The sequence below is a fragment of the Lichenostomus cassidix genome, chromosome Z (genome assembly GCF_008360975.1).
Source record: "Lichenostomus cassidix isolate B80296 chromosome Z, HeHo_3.0, whole genome shotgun sequence".
In the NCBI taxonomy this organism is placed as follows: Eukaryota; Metazoa; Chordata; class Aves; order Passeriformes; family Meliphagidae; genus Lichenostomus; species Lichenostomus cassidix.
Window position 1 is genome coordinate 49,616,830 of NC_139511.1, and position 23,728 is coordinate 49,640,557.

Consider the following 23,728-nt stretch of genomic DNA (forward strand, 5'->3'; position numbering starts at 1 on the left):
ATAATGGCTTGTAGCCTGCAGTAGTGAAGGACCCAAGAAAATGGAGGCAGATCTAAGTGAAGGGAGGAGCTAGAAGAAGTGAAATACACATCTATGTCTCAGTTATGACTGCATTTTTTTCCCCTCATTGAGTTATGAAGCTAGTTTTCAACATAATTGACTGCTACTGAGTGTATTCATGCTCTCCTGAAAGGCACATTTCCTAAAATAATTCCAGCCAATGTACAGAGCAGGTCTAATCAAGACCCTATCTTTTGCATCCACTCAGACTGAGATTTATGAGAGAAATTGTAAGTGGTGACTGCTAGTAGTGATGGCACACAGTTGTAGTTCTCTTTGTACACTTTTTCCATCCTTTTCTCCCCTAGTGCTAGGTTGAACCCAGCCTAGCTGTGTGCCTCAGGGCAACCCTGACCACTTGGTCCCTGGGAGCTACAGAGTCTATTTGAAGCTTGTGGCCCTCTGTCATAGTGCAGAAAAGCCTCACGTCTCTCCCACAAAACTGACTGCAATGGCTTATACCCCAGAGGACCAAGGTGAAAAGGTTTTGCTCAGTAACCAGCTTGTAAAACAAGGGAGGCTCCTTGGCTGGAGAGGATAGGGCTACAGGGCAAGGGAGACGTGGTTCTCCTTATGGCCTTGCCTCCAGGCATTCTCCTGTGTAACTGAATCAATAAGTGGCAGGAGGGTCAGAAATGGAAAAGCACAATATACCAAAGAAAAAATGCAGTCTAACTCTTGAAAAGCTACATATTTAATTAAATGGGTCTGGAGGGCTTTCAGGTTTGAGCAGTGTAGGACAGTTTTCTATTTGCTGGATAACTAGGCCTTGTCTTCATGCCAACAACATAAAGCAGCTCTAAAACAAAAGAAATGTTCGGGATGTTTAGGGCAGTTTGGAAGGCATTTTTATTGTTAAGATTATCTATTTTATTAATCAAGTAGACCTCCAAAATTATTATGCTGTGTTTCCCTGCTCCCCTAACTCTTTTTGTATGACTCATGGCTATTTGGGATGAGATTTTAAGGTGAAAAGTTGAAGATGCTTGAAAACAAAAAAGAAAAATGGAGAAATTTTCTGTTATACAAGCAAATGCTCATCTCCTTTAGACAACACTGTAATTGAGGTGCTTGAGCTGCAAAAGAAAGAAGATGGCAGATAATTTTTGGTGAACAGATCTTTGTGCAACAAACCCACCATTACGCAAGAGCACATCTAGGTTTTCTGGCTGTGTTGTGTTATAAAGCCTCTGCTTTGGGATGATTGGAACAGGATGAGACCACTCTTCATAATCTGATTGTAGGATTTCATGGTTGCTGTCAATCCAAAGGCATTTTTTTTCCTATGTCTTTGGAAAGTCTTACATTTGGAAATTGATGCATTATAAACATATTCTGCCTGACTAGACTGCTAATTCATGAGATCTAAAAACAAAAGTGAGATTAACAATTTTGTCCACTCTGTGCAAATCTGTATGATCTGACTCTGTGCTATATGTTACTCTGTGACATATGCATTCTGTAATCTGAAAAGTGCAAACCCTGAAAGAGTTTTTAAAATTAATCTAAAATCATTTGAATCTTCCTTTTACTTAGAGCAAGGGCAATTGTTCTGCACTCACAGTACTGTGTCTTAAAAATAGAGCATTCTGTCTGCTCATCCATCAGATTGGACTGTTCTTTTTTCTTTCAAGTATTTCCTAAGAATGGGATAGAAATGGTTCCACAACAGTGTTCTTAGGATCACCCTGACCAGTAAGAATCCCCTGTAGAAAAGCGATCAGTGGTCTAAGTGCTAGGGTCCTAAAGAGTTAATGAGAACAACTCCTAAAGAGTTAATGAGAACAAGTAAAATGAAAAGAGAATATACTTTTTTTGAAAAGTACAAAATAAAAAAAAGAGCAGAAGAATAAGATAATATATTTTGCTATTTTGCCACTATCTGTCCAAAACACATGCGATTAATCATTCACTCTCCTCTATATGCATAACAGGATCTGCATGGAAATTGGCTCTACATGAAAGCCTAAAGATGCACAATCAAAGCCCTAGAATAAAGTAAATCTCTAAGTATGGGATTGTAAGAAACTGAGGAAAGAGGTCAAACTATCTGTAAGGCTGTTAGACTCCCACAATGAGACTACCAGCACAATGGAAATTCAAAGGCCCTACATTATCCAAATGATATGAGTCATGGGGAGGTTTCATGCTGTACAGGTATTGGATCTGATAGCATGAGTCAGATAGGAAGATCACTGATGCTGCTGCTGAAGTCACAATGCTAGTACATGTCCTCATCAGATGCTCATTAGTGAAATGGATGAAACTATTTAAAATATTTCTGTCTCACAGCTCCACATTACAAAAAAGTGGGTTGAACAGCCTGCACAACCATGCCTCATCCGCTTTAGAGTGAAATTGGGCAGGTTTGCTTAACCTGGAGATAATATATTTAAAATGAAATAGCTGCAGTGTAATGGGTGACATTTGCACATCCCTCCTTCATGATCCATTCTGCCAGCTGGCTGGGGGTGGTTCCTCCCACGGAGTGCTGGTAACAAGCATGTATGAGCCACTATAGTCGTGAGAAACCCCAGACATTTCTGTTGGAAATATTTCAGTGGCATTAGTTTTGCTTGTGTCTAGTCTTAACTGACTGTTCATGTGAAGGCTGCCTTATATGAACCTTTTAGAACTCGCTATGTGGCAGCTTTAATAAAAACTCTTATTAGGAATTGGCTTTTAATTTTTTCTGCCTAAGTAAGATCATATTTCTCTCTGAGCTTCCAGGCACTCTTTGCATGTATGTTTATCAGACCTGTATCATTTTGGACCTGTCTGATCTTGGTGCTGCTCTCACAGACTTCCAAGATAGATTGTACTGGGCATAATACTGTTTCAATTTTTGTGTAAATTTCTTCACAACAAGACTTCACCACTGTTATCAGTTGTAATTTTGTTTATGTTGCTGGCTGGCTTTATAAACTGATTTTGAAAAATTATCTTGGCTTTTGAAACAAATAGAAAATGTCATGATTTAGTGTTTCTAGACAAGTCTTAAAATTTGTAGTAGAAATTGTGTAAAGAATAAAGCAACTTGCAGAATTCCCTTGCAACCTCTCACTCTGTATCGATAAATATTCTTCTGGGTTTATATTTGCCACTTATCTGGTATAACTGTATTTCTTTTAGAGACGTTTATGTGATACTTCTGCTAACATTTTTAGACAGTTCCTATCCCCATTAATTTTGTAATAGCTTTCCACAAGGTAGAAATACCTCTCTAGTTTTCACACAACTCCATCACTGTCATTTTACTGCAACCCATTTTTTAGCTGGCTAATTAGTGTCTTGAACATAATTTATTCTTCAATGATTTTCCATTCAGAACTGTGAGGGTATTTAAGTAATGAAAAAAAGGTGCAGTATGAGCAGAGAATCCCAACTCCAAAAACACAAGACAACATGCTCTACTGATGTAAATTGATAGAGTTCTTTTGAATAAAATGTTCACACTACAAGAAATACTTCACTAGAGGAAATAATTCAGTAAAGGGAAAGTCCGACTTTATACAAATTAAAAAATTTCTTTGACCGGATAGAAGGAAAGTATTTTTTTCCGAGAGGTTAATCAGAATGATAGGGCAACAGAAAATTTATTCAAATGTGTCTGTTCTCTGTTCAGCTGTACTTCCACTACAGGTGATCATTAGGGAAATTTATGCTGTATGATCCATCATGTAGCATACACCATCATATCATGCATTATCGTATATAAAAGCATCATTAGCAGTGTGTTTCATAATTTGTAAGTGCTGAAATTACTGACATCCTACATGGGTTTTTAGATCAGATTTTTTGCTTTAGAAACCAGTGGGCAAACACATTTATCTGTGTCACTCTACATGAGCCTAAGAATGTATTAATGGGACAAATTTGGTAAGAGGTTGTGTATTAATTTGGCTGGCTCCATACCTTTAGATACTCTGGGCCTTTCAACTTGTCACTACAGTCACAGAAAACCCCACTGGGAACATCTGAGAGACTCACTTTCTCTTCTACTTAATTTCTGCTAGTTTGAAAACACAAGTGAACGTGGCTCAGTTTTGGACTGAGCGAAGTTGAAGACAAATTTTGTGAAAAACACCAAACATGTATTTTTCTAAATCATGTTTTTGTGACTGATAAAAGAGAAACTTTGAGATGCGCTGATACTGAGTCACATGGGAATGAACTAGGTCACTCCCCAAAATATCTTCATCCTCCTCATGTAAATGTAGCCTGTAATCCTAATAGTAGTTATTACATACCATCAAAGCATGATGGAAAACAAAAGAAAATGGGGAAGAAAATAAAGGCTTAGTTCTGGGTTTTTTGCCTCCAGCATGTATTTCTAGTGTTTGCGTGAGACTTCTTCCACTTTTTAAGGCATGTACCTCTGAGAATTAGAAACAGAATATCTATTTTTACTTGACTTATCTTATGGCAAACATTCCCATTGCTTTCTCTGTGCTCAAAAACAGTTTGAAATGTTCTCTGTGAAGTTTGATGATGTCAATTCCATCAGAATCTCATTAAAACAAACAAATTTAAGAGGTCAGTTATTACTTAAAAGTGATTCATTCATTTAGAAAAAATAACATTGAGTCTCTGATTTCAGTCTTCTGCTTATTCCTTAAGCTATAATAATATTTCTATTTTCTTAACTTCAATCTTACAATGCATCTGGTTGTTTTTTCCTCTCTTTCAATATGATGCAGCTCTTTGAAAAATCTCTGAGAGAAAGAACTTTCTCTTTTAGCTTGTCTGAAGCCAAGTTGACAAATACCATAATCACTCCAGAGCATTTTTTATGTCCTCTGTGTAGTCTGTAATAATAAGGTGATCTCTCTGCCTTGGGGACATGGCAGCTCTTCTGCTGTTGTCTTCTAACTGGTCCTCCATCATTAATTTAGCCCTCCCTTTACAAGAACCACTCTTCAGTGATGCTCAGTGAAGAATGGCCTTGTCAGACCAACCCCATGCATTTGTCATATAAAATATCTAGAACGCCAAGAACTCTGAATCCATTTCAATAAAAAGTACAGCAGCTTCTCCAGTACATATTTATTTGCTTAAATTAATACAATACATCATACATGCTTTTACTACTGAGTTAAAAAGCCAGAAACTAAAGATTCACATGTAGCTGGTTCACTTCATGAGCTGTGGCTTTAAATACGAACTCGATGTTCTACGTGAAATAAATATGCAACACATTATTTGCAAAATCTGTTAGGAGTACAAAATGTTAGCTCTGTTACATCTTGTTCAGCTAAGCAGACATGACATTTTCAAACTGTTAATAATTATTAAAATTTCTAGGAATAATAAATACAGTACTTATATTACTTCTTAACTGTACACTCAAAACAGCAGAGTCCAGCAGCACCATATGAAGAGAGAAATCAAAGAATAGGTAGTAGAAAAACACAAAGTTGTAAAAAGGTGGGATGCAGTAGCATTACTTGGTCTTTCCAATAATTTGTTTTACAGGAAAGAGCAAAGGATAAATTTTAATTATGATATTATCATAAAGTGTTTTACCCTTTGAGCTGCTGAACACAGAGCACCTGTCTTTACCCTCACAAACTGAAGGCTGACTGGCAGCCAGGAAAACTCAGTTGCAGAAGGAGATGGCTGAGTCCTTGTGGCCAGACCAAAAACACCTTGTTCCAAGGTCACGTACAACTTCTCTTTCCATGTAAATATGTTGTCTATCTTCACACTTCTACTTTACTAGCCCAGCTTCTGGCTTTTCCTCCACCTACTCTGTACTTCGAAGTGTCTTGCAGAACTCTCTCTGCTGCCCTTAACATCAGAAAAGCCTCTAATTTAACAAACCACATGCCTTCCCTTGCCCAGACTCATTACGGTAGGGCCCATTTACCTTTCCTCAGCGTGACTTCTGAAAACATCTAATCTGTATGAGTTTGTAGCCACTCTTATTTGTCATAATGCTCTCCAAAAGGATGAAGCTAGGCTGCACACTGCAATGCAAAGAAACGGTCTAGATGTGATTTTATATAGAGGTCTTAGAGACTGGGCTTTAGTTTCATGTGTACCCATAAACTGAAAACCCAAATAGAGGAGAATTAATAGTAAGATAAATACTTTTTTTCCACAACATTGCTAGAACGTAGAAAAACTCACATTAGGAATGAGTAAAAGAAGAAAATATATCCCCCAATGTCCAGGACACAGGCAATGTCTCTACTGGACTTCTGAGCCTCTACACAAGGCAAAATAAGGAAGCTAATCCCTTGAAAATTAGAAATGGGAAACAGCTTCATTATGAGAGCAAATTTCTATAAAGCACTTTCAAAGCTATTAAAAAGCAAAGGCTGTTACTGTCTGTTCCCAAAGCGGTGCCAATGTAAATAGTGTGAAAATAACTTATGTTTGAAAAGCAAGGTGCTTCACAATGAAGGCTGTTATTTCACTTTTGATTTGTCCCTTGAGGCCTCTTTGTAACAAGTGTCAAAGACCCATTTGCATTATGTTCTGGAGTAAGGAGGACTATCATCTCCTAATCACTTTGCTTGGGTCACTTGACGCTGCCTCCTTACCTTAGTAATAGTTTTGTTTGCCATTTCTGTTATGGATAATGTACAGTTTTAGATGAGTTTTTTACTATTCTGACATGAATTAAACTTGGGTGTTTGTGAATTAGTGAAAAGTAGTGTGATTTTGTGACTGGCCAGAATCTCAAAGTCTCATTGCAAAGGAATATTCTGCTCTCTGAACACAGGATTCGAGGTACATCCTCACAAGTGCCAAGTACAGGGGACAATCCCTGCCCTGGTCCTGCTGGCCACACTATTGCTGAGCCAGACCAGGATGCCATTGGCCTTCTTGGCCACCTGGGCACACCCTGGCTCATGTTCAGCGGCTGTCACCAGCACCCCCAGGTCCTTTTCCTGTGGGCAGCTTTCCAGCCACTCTGCCCCAGCCTGTGGCACTGCCTGGGGTTGTTGTGACCCAAGGGCAGGACCTGGCCCTGGGCCTTGTTGAACCTCACAGCTTTGGCCTCAGCCCATCAATCCAGCCTGTCCAGATCCCTCTGCAGAGCCTTCCTGCCCTCCAGCAGATCAACATTCACATCCAGCTCAGTGTCATCTGCAAACTGACTAAAGGAGCTCTCCATTCCCTCATCCAGATGATCAATAAAGATTTTGGTCAGGGCTGGCTCCATTACTGACCCCTGAGGCATACCACTAGTGATTGTATTCCAACTGCTCCATTCACCACCACTCTCTGGGCCCAGCCATACAACCAGTTTTTTACCTAAGTCAAGAGTTCATCTGCCCAAGCCATGAGCTGTCAGCTTTTCCAGGAGAATGCCATGGGAGATAGTATCAAAGGCTTGGCTGAAGCCCAGCTAGAATACATCCTATGATATTAGCTGCTGGGAGCTGAATTCTGCTGAAAATATCACATTTGCGCCATTTGTCTGGACTGCAATTGATATGTAATCCTTTGTTTCTTTCTTGATAAGGATTGTCTAGCTGTCCCACAGCACTCTCCAATGAAGAGGCAACAAGACTTTGCAATGGAAGGGCTGTGCACCTTCCTGCTTTCCCCACCACAGAAGAGAAGGACTTGTTAAATTCAACCCATCTGCATGATCACCTTTCTAGAAATTGCAGAGAGATTCCTGATTCTTTGGTTATTCTTCTTATTATGGGAACTAATATGTCTGGAAAGGGGGAGTGGACTGATCTTGAACCATGCACAGCTGTAAACTACCAAGAGAGAGACAATTCTAAGAGTTAGTCACTCCCAGCTCTTGGTTGTATACATGCTCAAATGGGAGCTTTTGTCTGGTAGAGACAAACTAGTGTCAAGAAGTTAACTAAAGGAGCTGCTCCCATTTCTAAGGGACCATCTGCAAGACCATGCTGAATTTCTACTTGATCATTTCCCTTATAGTCTAAGAAAGAATGCAGTTATACTCATTGTTCTGAAAACTTTCTAATTTTTCTGCTTGACCATAATGTCTTCCTTGAAAGAAAGATGGCTCCTTTTCCAAAAAGCATTGTCTTACAGCTAAAGCAAGGAAGAGGAACGTTTATGATAAAACAGTACATCCCTGGAAAAACAAGACTATGTACCTCTAAGATACACCTAATTTCCGAAAACTTTTTAAATTCTAGGTTTAAAGTAACCTACCTTCCACTTCAATTTGGCATAAGCTTTTTATTTTAAAAAATATGCACATCAGATATAGAGTTAATTCAGAAGAGTCATCTGGATGTTGATGTTTCTTTTATCAACAGCTTTTTCTGCATAAATATGAGTTACACCATGTTTGAGCCTCGAAAAAGGAAAACACTGTCTGCAACCTCAAACTACACAAATCTAGTTTTATATGAGGAATAAGGACTTTGCCCTGTGAATGTTGATTAACTGGTTGGTGTGAGGAACATTATTTTGAAAGGTTGCTTTTCTTATAGGGCAGAGAGCTGCAGCTACATGACTCATCTTAGCAAGCCATAAGTAGATGACTGTATTGAATTATAACTTGCTATATAGAGAGCATGATTGCAATGTATTTCAAATCTTGAAGTACCTTTTACTTGGCAGGTAAGTGAAGAAGGTAGTAATATTTGGAAGGAGGTACCAAATATATGGATTTTAACATTTTGAGCTGGGATGTCTGAAGGGCGTAGGACAAATTTTATGACTAAACAAATTGTTATTTCCTTATAAACAATAGGATGCTGGGCTGCTTTTTGTCTGTCTTGAAGATGCAGAAATTATTATGCTGTTCAAAGTATTCTTGCAATTAATGAAATGTTTAATGGAATATGCTTTTTCCACATTCGTTATAAACACATAATTGCACGGTAATCAGAGGATGAAAAGCTGGGTATGACTGTAGAAACAGCATAAGTGAAATTCATCTGAAAGGCCTGCAGCTTACTGCTCAAGACATGTTAATAAGGGAAAATTTCTGACTCTAGTAAGAGGAATGTTTTAATCTGTGAGGTACTGCTTGTTCTATAAGGGTTATTTTTACCTTCTGAAACAAAAATTGATTCAATCTGTGTATTTCAAAATTATCCTTACTAGTCGTGATAAACTGAAGAGATAAATGGTAAAAATGGCATAATTTTTTTTCAACTAAATGACTCATATTTCTTTATGTGTAACTATGGCAAGATTGTGAATGCTGCATGCTGATGCTGCCCAATAAATGTATTGGTCTGAGTAGGCAGCAGAACAAAATATCAACACAGTCTATGCTATTTAACTTCAAGAATTGCTGAATACTCCCATAGTGACTGAAATACAGCAAAGCACTAACATTCCTTGTGCCAGAGGACTAAGTTTTGTAATAAATTCCAGTCCTTTCAAAGCCTTACAGAGCTGTCCTTCACTGCCTCCCAAGACATTAGTATTTTTTATTAATGTGTTTCCCATTTTTCACTGTAAGTAGTTGAACTAAGAGTCACTTCAGTAAATCAAAGTATTTGGACTGTGTTAGTTCTGAATGTTGACAGCATTTTCATGCATGCCATGTTTAATAGTCCTCTGGCTTATAATATGAAATACTTAGTATTTTCAGATATTTTTGAGGCATATGGTTAGAAGTGTTCATATATATTTAGTCAGATAATAAATCAGATGCGGAAGTATGTTGCTTTCTGCTAACTAGAAAATTGCATTTAAGTATCTATCCCCATATAAAAGGAAGTAAACTTCTGTACCCAACCCATTGTCTGTTATACATCAAATGGATAAATATAAATGTGTTATTTTTCAATATCTATTGCATTTCTTGATGACCTTGAACTGCTCTATTCTTGTAAAGCATGTGTTTTACTGTAAATTATTTTTATTAATTTGCCTTATTTGTTTCTAAATATTACTACAGACTTCCAGGCTTTGGTAGCTTACAGTTCATGTTAAAATCTATCTGGCTGCCATTTTCCAGCTGTTTTAAAATGTCCTTTTTAAATGCCTATAAGCATTGTTTGTTTTTCCACTTTTCTTTCCAGCAATTCTTTCAAACTCTTGTTCCTGTGCTTGAAATACAAGTAATCAGAGAGAGAGTGACCAACTCTGGCCTTTTCAAAGGATCGTAAGCTGAGATGTTCTTTGTTGTTTGCAAGCTCTCCCTCTCCACGTGTCTCCTCTTTGTCTGAATTTCCTATTCTCTTCCCCAGTCCTCCCTCACTTAACACTTCTTCCTTCTCATTGCAGTAGGACTCTCTGAAGTCCTTCATAATGCACTCAGGTTTGCCAGAAAGATCTTGAGCCATGTACAGCTTGTTGTCATCATGATGGTATGTGGCAGGGCTGTACCGCTCTGCCTCATAGCAGTTGTCTTCCTCTTCTTCCTGGCATGAGCTTCCCTTGGCACTTTCGCCATCAGAATGAAATGAGATTCCCTTCCCTTGGCTTTTCTGGGAAAGATCAAATGGCTCCTCCTGCTCCAAGCTTCTCAAGACATTTGTCTGGGACAGAGAAATCCTTCCTCTTCCAAAACCTTGTAGGGGTTTGAGGGGGAGGAAAAAAGGGAAAAATTTATATATAGGAACTTTTACTACTTGATAAATGGCTAAAAAACAAACTCTGAGGTGACTTTGTATTTCATACTTTACCTTTGTCCTCCATCCAGCTATCTCCAAGTACTTCACTATTTACATCTCATGGCATCTCCTTTGAGATGCTGCAAAAAGAAGTGCTATTGTATACACTTCAGAGTCAGGTTAGGACACACAAAACATTGTTTTGTACATTCCAGACTCTGGATGATGCAGCTGAGAAGAAAAGTGAAGTGGTCTGGCCTTTTGCAAACTGAATTTTGCCAATGAACCTACTCACTTCCTCCTTCCTATTTATTTTAAAAGAAAACTTGGATCTAAAGCATCCCAGTCTATAATCCAAGTCCTAGGCTTTGTACCTTATTTTTCCAGAGGAGGAGAAGAGACTAAAAACATGTTAATGTATTTGTTTTATGGACACTCTGGTTCAAAGCGAATACTTTAAAAATGAAAAGACAACACTCTCATCAGTCTATGATTCTACTTAATTTTTCCTCTTTCATCCACTGAGAAATCAACCAACTGAAAAGCTCTGTGCACAAGATAGTGCTTCAGAATGAGGAAATTATTATAAACAAATGATGATTTTGAGCGGTGTAGTGTAAATGTGCATGCAGTCCTGGGGATCTGGTTTGTTTAAGAATTTGTCAGTGTCTTTCCTCTAGCTGGAAATACGGATTATCCAAGAGGCATCTGTGTACTCAAATATGTTCCAAACTTCAGGATATTTTGAAAATAATTCAGACACTGCAGGCATAGTCCATCTTCATTAAAGACTAATGACAATACCAGGTGAGGATTTCACTCACTAGCAAATATCTATGCACATCACTATTTTGCTTGCTTTTGTTTTCTTTAGTTTGGCTTTTCCCCTCAGTAACTGAACCCAGTTTCTGAAGGATCTATGCAGTCTCACTGGATAGTAGATGTTACTTTGCAACAGGCTGTACTTGTTAAAATGGTTCATAAACAGGTGTTAGGCCTTACAAATTGTCTTGTATCTGATAAGCCTCAAGGGATGCAGAGTCTCTGTACAATGAAAAGCTCTTAGACAATTCCAATTACAAGTAATTGTCTAACTGGCATGGTGTTGTAGGAGATTTACAGAAAAACCACTTTTTTCATTAGTCTTTAGGATCTTCATTAATTTTATGCCAAATGTCATTAGAGTGTTTTACAGACGTGCTAGCCTGCCTTAGAGTTTGTATATGAGGAACCCCAAGGAATCTTGCCCTTTGAAGAATTATTTATCCACAAAATCTTAAAAAACATATCTTGGATACCCAAACCCTCAAAAAAAATACTCCCTGATTCCCCCACTTCTTTAAGTAGCATTGACACGTGTACACACCTGAGGATAACTTCAGGAAATACATGTGGTATGTGGCAGACAGGAAATATTTTGCAGGATACCTTCAGTAATCAAAAATCCTTACACTTTGAGATGGGGCAGGAATACCTCCTACTGTTCATGTGCTTCTTTGTAGGTGGGACCTTGAGCCTATGGCCTTCATCTGACACCAGCTGTGTCAATACAGTAGAGAGTGACCAAGGCTCCTGGATCCAGACCCACTCAGGATTCCATCCCCACTACAGACTGGAATCCAATAAACAGTCAGAAAGAGCTGTAAGTTTTCTAGATTTCTGCTTCTGTCAGTTTAGGATTAATTTATGATTTATTGGGGATCTCTGATCTGTAACACTATAGTAATATAGCTAAGAACAGTTTCACAGGCAAACAGAATTCTATCTCTTGCAATAGCATTGGATCTATGGCACGAGTTGGTGGGTCTGTAGTACAAAGTCCATTTGTGCTCACTGATATGCCCCTTCAGATCTCACAGAGAAAAAGAGAATAATCTTGCTGAAAAATATTACCTTGAGAATGAAATCCTCTTTCCATGACCCCATGTTTGACTTTCATGTGCCGGGTTAGGTTCCCCTTCAAGGTGAATTTGCTGGGACAGTAAAGGCACTTGAATGGCTTACTATCCGAGTGCAAGTGCATGTGTCCCATTAAATTGTGCATTCTGTTAAACTCCTTTCCACACAGCTGTAAAAATGGTAAAAATGAAAATAATTAGTTTGAAGCAGTATTTTCAAGGACAACATTGTAAAAGGAAATAGGACCTGCACTTCTCAACTTAAACCCTGGCAGATTTTGGCTGCAATATGTTTTTCAAAGACCCAGGCAAAAATCCTACAGACAAAAATATATGGTTGAGTATCTCAAGTGTTCTGAACTGCTGCCATTTTTAAATATTGGTGACCAGGATAAATAGTCAAGGATTCCCCAAAAGCAGTCAAATGTTGTTGAAAGGAGGATAAAGACTTAAGGAAGTAATCTGGAAGGCTCTTTACTTAGATGACATTCACAATACAAGTTTCCACTCTGGTGAACCATTCCATTTCTAGTTTATACATCTAGCCTTCATTCAAGAACAATGTCAGGCAGAGATGGAATTACAAAATAGAAATATATAAGGGCTTCTGTAAAACAGTCAAGCAGCATATTACTTCTCCTTGAGTGGAAATCAAATGGCTGCACATTTTGCTTACAGACAGAAAAAGCAATTCCATGTTTTTCTTTGTTTCTCACTCACCCTTTTTTCTCTTTATCCCTTTATCTTTATTTATAAATATCCCTTTATCTTTTGTTTATCAACTTCTGTGTTGCAGTGTCTCTAGTGAGTAAGCTGGAATTTAAACACTCATAAGGTTGCAAGAATGACTCAGCTTTCCCTGAAGCATGTTCCTGCCAGTGCAAGCCATTGATTGTGCAATTTTCCCTTTGATGGAACAATAAGGGTGGGTTTTATTCATTGTTGTTGTTTATATAGATGGGTCCTTTTGTAGTCTGGACTCTTATGTATTCTTAAAACATGAGAGCTTGACATCACCATGACAGGCATCTAGCCTTACTTGTCTTCTGGTCTTTCCTTATCAGGATTTATAATTTTATTCACATTCAAGTGGCTATTTCCATCCTCTGCAAACTTCTGTGTCTGCTTTCTACTTCTTTCCCCCTGCCCCCAACTTGCTTCACCATCAGATTTCAATTTTTTTAATAATCCTTATTATTATATGAGCCAGAATCACCATTACTGAGTAACTGAAGCCTCCATCTAGCAGGGTACCCATCTGGCAGACAATTACAAAAGAGAAATTAATAAGACTCCAACAGATTTTTTTGTGTAATCTGAATTCTGACTTCTTTTTTCCTTTCTTTTTTTCTTTTTTTTTTTTTAATTACAGAAGATCTAATACAGAACTCGAGGATTTAAATTCAGAAAGTTATCACCTGGAATATCTGAATGAAATGTAGATAGTGAAAGGATCCTTGGAGAAATAGTGCTGTATGCTTTGTGGTTTAAAACAAGTACAAGCTAGAAGATTGTGCAACTTTCTCTTGAGGGAAAATTTAATTAATTCATTAATACAAAAATTAGCAGGTGTACTGTTGTAAAACAAAAGCTGAGTTAGTGCTCAAAAAGAGTCTGAAAACATTCACTGGCTTTTAAAAAAGTTATTTGCTTCAGCTGCATATGTACCCTTTTGTGAAATTCTCTCTCTGATTTTGCTAAAATTAAAATTCTAGCAAATAAATTTATCAACAAAGTGTTAGACAGGATGGTAGAAAAAAAGGAATAGCCACTAAAAATGAATTATTAATTTTCCTATAGCTAGTTCTTCTCTGCCTGAACTAGTAACCAAGGGAAATTGTGTTGAATAAGTAAGTGCCTAGAGTACATCATGCAAGTCCTTATTTTTATAAGGTCTTGGGCATTAAAACTGATCTGGGAGGAGCATTTATTTTCTTTCCATCAAGGCAATATTCTCTTTCTTCATACTGAAAAGGCAGAGACTTGGCAAAGGATAGTTCTTTACAGCATAACAGTTCTGTGTCTGAATAAAGTTGACAGGTTTTCCATTTCCCAAAGTCAGGCACATCTTAGTGATATATAATGTGTTCGTGTCCTGAAATCTCCTCTGGGGACATGAGGAAATGGTACTAGAGTGCAGAGGTGTGGCAGGAAAAATAAAGAAATGCCAAAATGAAAATTGTTTCTCAGAATGATGGGACTGTGTGGCATAATCTCTGTTTAATTTGTCCTCTTAATAAGGCAAAAGACATATTTCAGATGAGTATCTGTGATCCAGAGGTAAAAGGAAGTGGGCTTCTCTCTCATATGCTGGAAGACTGCAACTCAAATCTAGCTGGAGTACACAGCTAATGCTCAATGAAGAGCCTGAGTCTGCAGATCAAACTAGAAGATTGAACAAGACTTTCTTTCTCTGTAGCATGACAGGCTTGTGAGCACTGAGGAGCAGAGTGTGAAAGATGACCCTGAGACATGTTGCATGGGAGGAGCCCCAGCAGAATTCACCACAGTGCACCATAGCACTCAGGGAGATGAGACGTTAATGCAAGAGAACTTGGGATAGCAGGAACAGCCAGGAACATGGTTTACTTGTGGACTCTCTGTTAGGCTGTCTACTTTAGACAAAATGAAATTAAAGTCTGGAAGAGAAACAACTCAGCTGCAAGTCTGCTGAACAGACTTTGTTGCATTGGCAGGTGAAATGGACTTCAGTATAGTTTGCTAGAAAATTCTACATTAGTTCAACCCTAGATTTTGTCTTCCTAAGCCGGGCAAGTGAAGTATCATCCTTCTAGATTTGTCAGCCTGTTTTGTTTCTTCTCAAAGTACTTCTCTCTCACATTCTCTTTGGTCTTGACTCCTGTTTAAAACACACATTTTTAGATAGGGGAAAGATACAGTTCAAAACATCTGCTGCGGGGCATATTTGGTTGGGCTGAAGAAAATCCATTGCATTCTTTATTGAAACCCTGAAACATTGAATATTTCAGCACAAAAATCAGGAGTAAATTTCATGTAACCTTCCTCTACAAATCAGAATTCATATATAATTTTGTTACAAAAGTTAGGCTAAAACCTTCATAACTCTTCAGTCTTTTTTTCTTAAACAGAAATAAACAAGGCAACATAGGCTCAGGCCTTTAAGTTCACTCTACCGACAAGTTCACTCTTCAGAGGAAAATCAAACAGAGATCCAGGCTGCAGCTGGAGGAGGAAACAGAAGGGACAACTATTTGCTACTCCCTCTCTTCTGATAGTCTGTGCTTAGCTGTGATTAGACACATAGGAAAGATCATGTTTTCTTTTGCTGTGAGAAAAAGGTAAAGAAAACCATTGCATGTGGTGAAGTATAAAGGCTACTGCTGCGCTCTCTTTCCCTTGCATTCTTCTTCTTTTTTTTTTTTTTTCTTCATAAGAAGGGTGTTCCTTTCCTCAAAGAAAGAAGGAGAGGGAGAATGACTGTAAACTGTCCAAAAGGACCGTGAGAAAACAGGAAGCTTTGAAAAGTACAAGAGAAAGCAAGATGAAATCTATTTGCAGGCGGTTCCCCAGGGACATGTGAGCCATTGTTAAGCAGGCTGTTCATACAGCTATATCCTTCCTTCTGCTGAGGAGGAGCTTGGTGCCAAAAGGCTGCTATCTGGTCATTGCCTTAACCCTCCAAGTACCAGCCAGAAATATTTGCTTTCAAGAGTGTTTTGAGGGCTCTGTCAGAGAGGTAATGTTAGGATGTTCCTAATGCAGAAGAGCAATTCCTGATTTTGCCTTTCCTTATTGCTGCAATCTCCACTCTCAGGGGCACTGATGTGGATTCATTGCCCTTCAGCCATACGAGAAACAGATTCACTGTGCTTGTTTCTTTCCTCCTAGGAACACTGGGTGGGGACACACACGTGAAAAAATAAGAAAAACAGGTGCTCCTGTAGAGCTTTTGTTTCTGGCTGGAAAACATGCTGGTGATACTCTGTTTCCCAGTTCCAACTGTTGCCATCTCCAAGTTTCAATAGTCTGTCATCATCAAACACTGAGCTGAACACAACCTTCCAGCTAATCTGCACGTACCTAAAAGTAAAGTAGATCCACATACTGCACCCCCAAAACCTGGTCCAAAAATTGAGTTTCTTTCTGGAAATTTAAGGAGTCAAAGGAGGACTTCAACCAAATGGGAATCAAAAGGTAGGTTTGCAGACTCTCTCAAAGAATTAAAATCTCCAGCAGACCTGACCTGTTACAGCCCAAGAATTTCAGTAACAGAAATTCTTTTTTCAACATAGAATAATGTAAGCCCTACTATACAAAACAATATTTTAGGACATTATTCAAAATAAAACAAAATACTGAAGTTGGAAGACTTTGCTGCTAGGTTTTCAAAGTAATATTCTTTTAAGTTAACAAAGTAAAGTGATGAAGTCAAAAATATTCATTTTGACATTTTCTTACTAAAACTAGTACTGAATATTGTATATTCCTACAACATTTTGAAGTTCTACATTTTTTCAAAAGAAAATAATTCCATTTAAAATGTTTCATCTATCTCTGCTTCTTCATGAAGTGTTCCTCTTTAGGAAATATTCTATACCATAAAGATGTAGGATGAAAGAGTTCTAGAAATTGCTTCTAAATCAGTTACTTATGCATAAGCTGGGTAATGTGCTACAGTTGGTATTTATAGCCCTCTTAGAGCAAATTGAAGCGGGAAAAAAATCTACAACCTTTGACTTCACAAGGTATGACTACAGTAATGAACCAGATAGATAGGAAAAGAACTTATGTAGTGTCCAATACTGAGTAAGAATATAAACATGAATAATTCATAACGAGTATATTAGAGATTAACAGGGTCAAGAAAGCCTTAAAGGTTTATGGGGAGGGAGGAGAAGAGAGGATGGAAAGGGAATGTCAGCCTCCAGTGCTGGGGGGAAGCAGCAAACTGGAATTTGCACAGGATCATAGAAAGGCCAGATGGTCTCAGAGGCTGTTTTGTTGGCATACTGATGTCCCGCCCTGAATTTCAGCCTGGTAATTACATTGGACCCATTCAAATTCCTTCTGTAGTTGCATTTTGCTGTGGCTTTTTCTGACTCCTTTCTTGAACTGTTGCGTAACATCACTGTGTGAAGTTGTGGCTGCTGCTTTTCCATCCTCTGCAGGGTGCATGACTTGATTTATGCTTTTCATCAGTGTTTCAAGTCATTAAGCACTTAGACTACTGTTTGGATGATTGTACTAAGCAAAAGTTGGATATGTTTTATTGTCCTCAAATGTTTGTGGCACTTAAATGCTCACAAGGCAAAAAACCCCCCAAAACTATGTTAGGATGAAAGTTACTGAAAGGCATGGGGGTAAACCTCAGGGATTTACATTCATTGTTGTGTGCTACACAAGCAGAACCTGAATAAAGAGAGAAAACCAGACTGATATGCTAATTTAAATGCAGCTGCAGTATGTATTAGCAAGCTTTGCTTTTCTAATTCTACCATATCGTAAAGATGATAATATCAGAGAAACATACTGTAGGTTAACACCTCTGCCACCAAATGCACTTACCTTGCATTTAAAGGGCTTGACATCAGAGTGAACAATCATGTGGGCCTTCAGAGTCTGCTTTTGCACAAAGCTCTTGAAGCACAAATGGCATTGATAGGCTCTGATATTGGTGTGGATCAGGACATGTCGCTTCATGTTGGCCAGCAGAGTAAATTCCCGGCCACAAATTCCACATTTGTGTTCTTTCACACCCTGAAAGAGAAAAAACATTCTGTAGATGGAAAATTTCTAGGTAATGTAATCTGCAGTATAGCAACTCAATGTGCCATTAATTCTGTAGTAGCAAAGTCCATAATAAATGATTTCACTTTTAACGTTTTTTCCAAGTAATAGGTGCCTGTGTATTCTGTCTGACAAATTCTTACAGGGTTCTGAGAGAACCTTTTAAGAACTTGCAGCTGACTGGCTGCAGAGAATTAAAACAAAATGTAAGCTTAATGAAATGATGAAGTTTTTTCACAAATCAATGAGACATAATCAGTGTCAGAGCTTCCCTGCCTGGCTCTGCTGCTTAAGTAAAGTATTGATCAAATGTATACACTTATTGACCAAGAATAAAAGCCCATCCATTAAAAGACTAAAGTTGTGCTTGCCTTTAATAATTGAATACAGTTGGATTATGAAAAAGGCACAGCCCTGTTTTGAAGAAAGCTATAGAAAATTATCTCGAGTAAATGAGAAGTAGTCAAGCAATATCACCAAATAAGATTATGCATCTTACATTTATTGAAGAGAGAAAAGCCTGTTTATTTTAAGAGGAATTTGCAGTAACCCTAATAGAATTACCTCATTTTTATGAGGTTTTAGATCATTTTTATCACTTTTTATGCTATCCATTGAATTTATTATGGCGTAACTGATATTCTCACTTGCACCCATGTGGTCTGACTCTCAGCTTCTCAAACAGTGATTCAGATATTATGAAAATCAAAGAATTTGTGACTAAATAGCTTAAGAGTTTAACGTGCTGAAGGTAATAAGGATTTACTAGTGAGGTGCTGAGAGCAATTACTCCTTCTGCAGGCCCTCTTTACAAAGACGTGAAATGGCTGTCAGTCTTTTTCACAGCTAATTACAAAGTTAAAACTGAACATTACTAGCAGCTTCAAGTGTCTCCTCGTCTGATATGAGGCTGCATTTGGTCAGCTAAGTACTGCAAATTATATTCACAGCTGAATCCACCTGCAGCTGTGGACAAAGAAGCAGAAGCTCTCTAAGGGCTCAAGGGCATTTCATTTCCTGTGACAAAAAAAACTACCCTGTCTTCAATTAGTGGAGTCTTGCATAGTAAATCCGAAGACCAGGGAATCTCCAGGACAAGCTGGAATTATAAGCATGGAACAGTTATAAGCAAGAAAAAGCAAATGTGGAAGTAGAGGTTGTCAGGTTTTCAAAGAACATATAAGACTCAAGTGCTGTGGCTTTCTGTATTTTTACTCTTTTTCATGTAAAAGCCAATATTCAAACATTAAAGGAAAAATATGCAAATATGGAAGCATTTTCTTTAAAGCAAAAGATTTTGACTTACCTTAACATTATTTTTGTAAAAAAATGATAGTCAATTTCAGAGCTTCTTGAATAGAACATTTTTCCTATGTTTGAAAGCAGTCTTTCTGGAAATGTTCCAAAGCTTGCTCCTACCCTAAGCTGACTCTCCTGTCACCTCTGTCAGCAGTGGCAAAACTGCCACTTGATATGAATTAGTTGTGATTATAATCCTGTTTGTCCATTTCCATTAACTGGCATTCTGGCTAACATATTCACAAAGGGGACTTTTTTTTAAGGTTTTTTTGGTTTTGAATGTCTTCTTACAAGGATTCTTCAAAATCTGATGAGTAATAGCATTCTCTTTTTTTAATGCAATCCACTACAAACACACCTACAAACACACAATTAAGGGAAAGTGGCAGAACTGGATTTCAGTATAAAAAATCTTTTAAAATTTCGGTATTGGGGGGTGGTTATACAGCTCTGCAAAATAATGTTATTTTTTTAAATTAAAAAAAAAACCTGAGAAATATGAAAACTTTCTGAAACTGAAACTGAGAGATATGAATCCACTTTGGGGAAGTAATGCAGGTGGTTTAATTGAACTCCTTCTTATTACAAAGTGGGATTTGTGTGTACTTTCTTAAGACTGACAAAGACATCTGGCTTATACTACTGCCAGCAATACCAGGGTCTCTGCTCTGCATAAGCCTCTGTAGCTGGCAAGAGGCCACATTTCTGAGGAGGTCGGTATATGTATTTTTAGTAGCCTGCAGTCATTGTGCTACCTTCAGACACAAGAGAGGTGGCTTACCTTGTGAGTCAGGGAGTGTTGCTTCAGGTGGTGAGGCTGCACAAACTCCATGCCACATTCGGTGCAGATGTAGGGGCGGATGTCTTTGTGCTTCATCATGTGGTTTTGCAGCTGACTTGGGTACTGGAAGGTCTTATCACATTCAGTGCAACTGTACTGTATAGGGCCACGGTGGGTGGTTAAGTGTCTCTTCAGTTGGGCCAGAGTTGGGAAGTCCAGACCACACTCCACACAAATGTTCTCCCGTCCACTCTCATGCTTAGACTCATGTGCTTTCAGCTCGCTGGGGTAGGCAAAACCTCTGCCACAGATCCTGCAGTTGTAAGGCTTGATGTCACTGTGTTGCATCATGTGTCTCTTAAGGTGACTGGTTTGAGTGAAAGCCTTGTGGCACACTTGGCACTTATGCGGCCGAGTGCCCTGGTGTGTTAACATATGCGTGTGCAAGTGGCTCAGCTGCTTGAAAAGCTTGCCACACCGGGTGCAAGCATGTGGCTTAATGCCACTGTGCCCCAAGATATGGGTGACCAAATTGTACTTAGATGTATAGGACTTCTCACACATGGGACATTGCCAGCGTTTCTGTTCACCCCCCACGTCAACATAGTAGCTGTCGTCAATCTGAAGGTTGACATCTACTCTTTCCACTTTCTGTTTGTTTTCACCACTTTCTCTTACTTCAGCCCTCCTGAAGGGTGATTCTGGAGGTCTTTTCATTTGAAAAGGATTCCTGAAATGAAAGTTTGGTGGCACAATGAAAGGAAACATTAAGCCAGGGTGGACTTTAGGATAATAAGGGTAAGGAGCCTGCATGAATGCTGGGCTACTGGGCCATGCCATGTTAGGCTTCACTGGTTCTTTCTTAATGGGCTTGGCTCCAAAATGCTCCAGAGTTCTGTAGAATTGAAAACCAAAGTTGCAGAGGTCAATCATCTGGGAACTGTACTTGGGCTGAGCTGGCTGTTGGAACACCAAGGGGAGACTGGAAGAGCCTAAGTCATGATGATCTTCAGATCTTTCTGGTGGTGATGAAGAATCCTCAAGGGTGATGGGAGGAGGCATTTTTGTTGGCATGCTCTTGCGTTTACGAGATCCTCCTTCCAAGGACCCCTGGAATGATTCCATGTTTTCAAGAGGAGGAGGACCATAGCGGAAGTGAGAGAGGTGTGCTCTGAATTCTTCATCAAATGGAGTTGTTCTGTGTGGCTTTGTAACAGGGCTGAGTGGCTGCAGGCAGTGGGAGAAGGGAGAAGCTCGAGTATTGTCTCCATTAAAGCTTGTGTCTTCGTTCTTCATCGTATTCAATATTTTTCTGTGTGGCCTAAATTCCTTAAAAATGAAAGAAACACCAAATCTCTTTATGTCTTCCTATTCTTCTGGATTTAACATTCTATTAACTATTTTATTGTTTTGAAGGTTGTTGGGTTTTTTAAATAAATACAACTAGGGATGTCTTAGGTCCATATAAGACAAAGGCCTTTTAAAGCAGAATTAAATTGGTAAGTGAAAAGCAAAAAAAAAACATTTTGTCTTCCCGCAGCAGATTTGACCCCCACAAGATTTTTGCAACATGAACATTCTGTGCCATGACACACTACTTCACAGCTGAATTTGTATGGCAATGTTTCTGTTTAATTTAATTCAGTCAGCCTGCTTATGGGCAAAATTCTGTCCTTGGCTGTGCATGCACAGGCTCTAGAAATTGGCGGCGCATCTAAAGGATATAGCAATACAAACAATAATATGCACATTTATTATGTTTGTGACATGAAAAGCCAAAGCCAAAAAATGTTAAACTTCTTTGTATCATTAACATGTGCTGCTGTAAGAGAAAACAATGGCCAAGTGATCTAAGGACACTGTGTACCATCAGGTTTTGCGCCATGTTTCCTGGCTACTCTCACTTTGTATTGTAATAAGAAGGTGGAGATTAATTTATTTTCTTTGTTTTAATCCCAGAGATATTTGCCTGGCAGATCTCGGGGAGGAAAGACATTTGACAACTCTCCAAGTTATATTCCGTTAAATTGACTTTATCTAAGATTTTGTTTGTTTGTTTGTTTGTTTATTTCTAAACAGGTGGGCAAAATCACTACTATAAAACTAAATATAAAACTGATGTCAACAAATCCCCTGAGACTCCAGAGTAATTGACACCTAAGAATGCTCTGAGCATATCTGGTGATACATCTTGATGAGGCAGATTAATAATTTTCTCATGGCAAAATTTTATGTTCCACTGATCATACAGGGAGCTTCATCCGAATTTGTGGTTCATCTAAAACATTGGTTATAAATTTTGGTTCATCTTAAATAAGCCTGCTACCTTTCCCCTTGTCTTTCTAGAGTCATAGAATCAGAAAACTTTTATGTTGGAAAAGACCATTAAAATCATCCAGTTCAGCCATTAACTGTCACATCCACCACTAATATACGTCCCTAAGCACCACATTTACACATCTTTTAAATACCTCCATGGGTGGTGACTCAATTAATTTATGTGGGCAGCTTGGTACAGCTCTTGACCACCTTTTCGGTGAAAAGGTTTTTCTAAATATTCAATCTAAATGTCCCCAGGAACAACTTGAGACCATTTCTTCTTGTCCTATCACTTGCTGCCTGGGAGAAGAGGCAAATCCCCACCTGGCTACAATCTCCTTTCAGGCAGTTGTAGAGAGTAAAAAGTTTGCCCTGAGCTTCCTTTTCTCCAGGCTAAACAACCCCAGCTCCCTCAGTTACTTGTCCTAGGACTTGCGCTCCAGATTCTTCACCAGTTCTGTTGCCATTCTCTGGACTCGCTCCAGCACCAAAATGTCTACCTTGCCATGAGTGCCTCAGAACTGAACACAGGATTTGAGGTGTGGCCTCACCATTGCTGAGTCCAGAGGGACAATCCCTGTCTGGTCCTGCTGGCCACACTGTTGATGATCTAGGCCAGGATGCCATTGGCCTTCTTGGCCACGTGGGCACAGCCTGGCTCATGTTCAGCTGCTCTCACCAGCACCCCCAGGTCCTTTTCCTGTGGGCAGCTTTCCAGCCACTCTGCCCCAGCCTGTGGCACTGCCTGGGGTTGTTGTGACCCAAGGGCAGGACCTGGCCCTGGGCCTTGTTAAACCTCACAGCTTTGGCCTTGGCCCATCAATCCAGCCTGTCCAGATCCCTCTGCAGAGCCTTCCTGCCCTCCAGCAGATCAACACACCCACCCAATTGAGGGTACATTTGATCCCCACATTCAGATAAAAAAAATACTAAACAGAACTGGCCTCAGTGCTGAGCCCCAAGAAACACCACTGGTGACCATCTGCCAGCTGGATGTAACTCCATTCACTACAACTCTCTGGACCAGGCCACCCTGACATTTTTTACATAGAAAAGCAGTCTATTTCTCCTGGAGAATGATGTGG

General features: G+C 38.9%; 1 protein-coding gene across 2 annotated transcripts in view; it reads right to left on the reverse strand.

Annotated features, from left to right (window-relative positions):
* Positions 1 to 5,091: 5,091 nt before the first annotated feature.
* Positions 5,092 to 23,728, reverse strand: part of ZNF366 (zinc finger protein 366) — a 36,050-nt gene continuing 17,413 nt past the window's right edge. For both annotated transcript variants that reach the window (XM_085043736.1, XM_085043739.1), the window contains exons 3-6: positions 20,325 to 21,653; positions 18,023 to 18,214; positions 12,471 to 12,645; positions 5,092 to 10,534 (exon numbers count right to left, since the gene is read on the reverse strand). In XM_085043736.1, the coding sequence (XP_084899862.1) occupies positions 9,999 to 10,534; positions 12,471 to 12,645; positions 18,023 to 18,214; positions 20,325 to 21,620 (2,199 nt within the window). In that variant the 5' untranslated portion in view covers positions 21,621 to 21,653 and the 3' untranslated portion in view covers positions 5,092 to 9,998. The remainder of the gene's footprint in view (positions 10,535 to 12,470; positions 12,646 to 18,022; positions 18,215 to 20,324; positions 21,654 to 23,728) is intronic.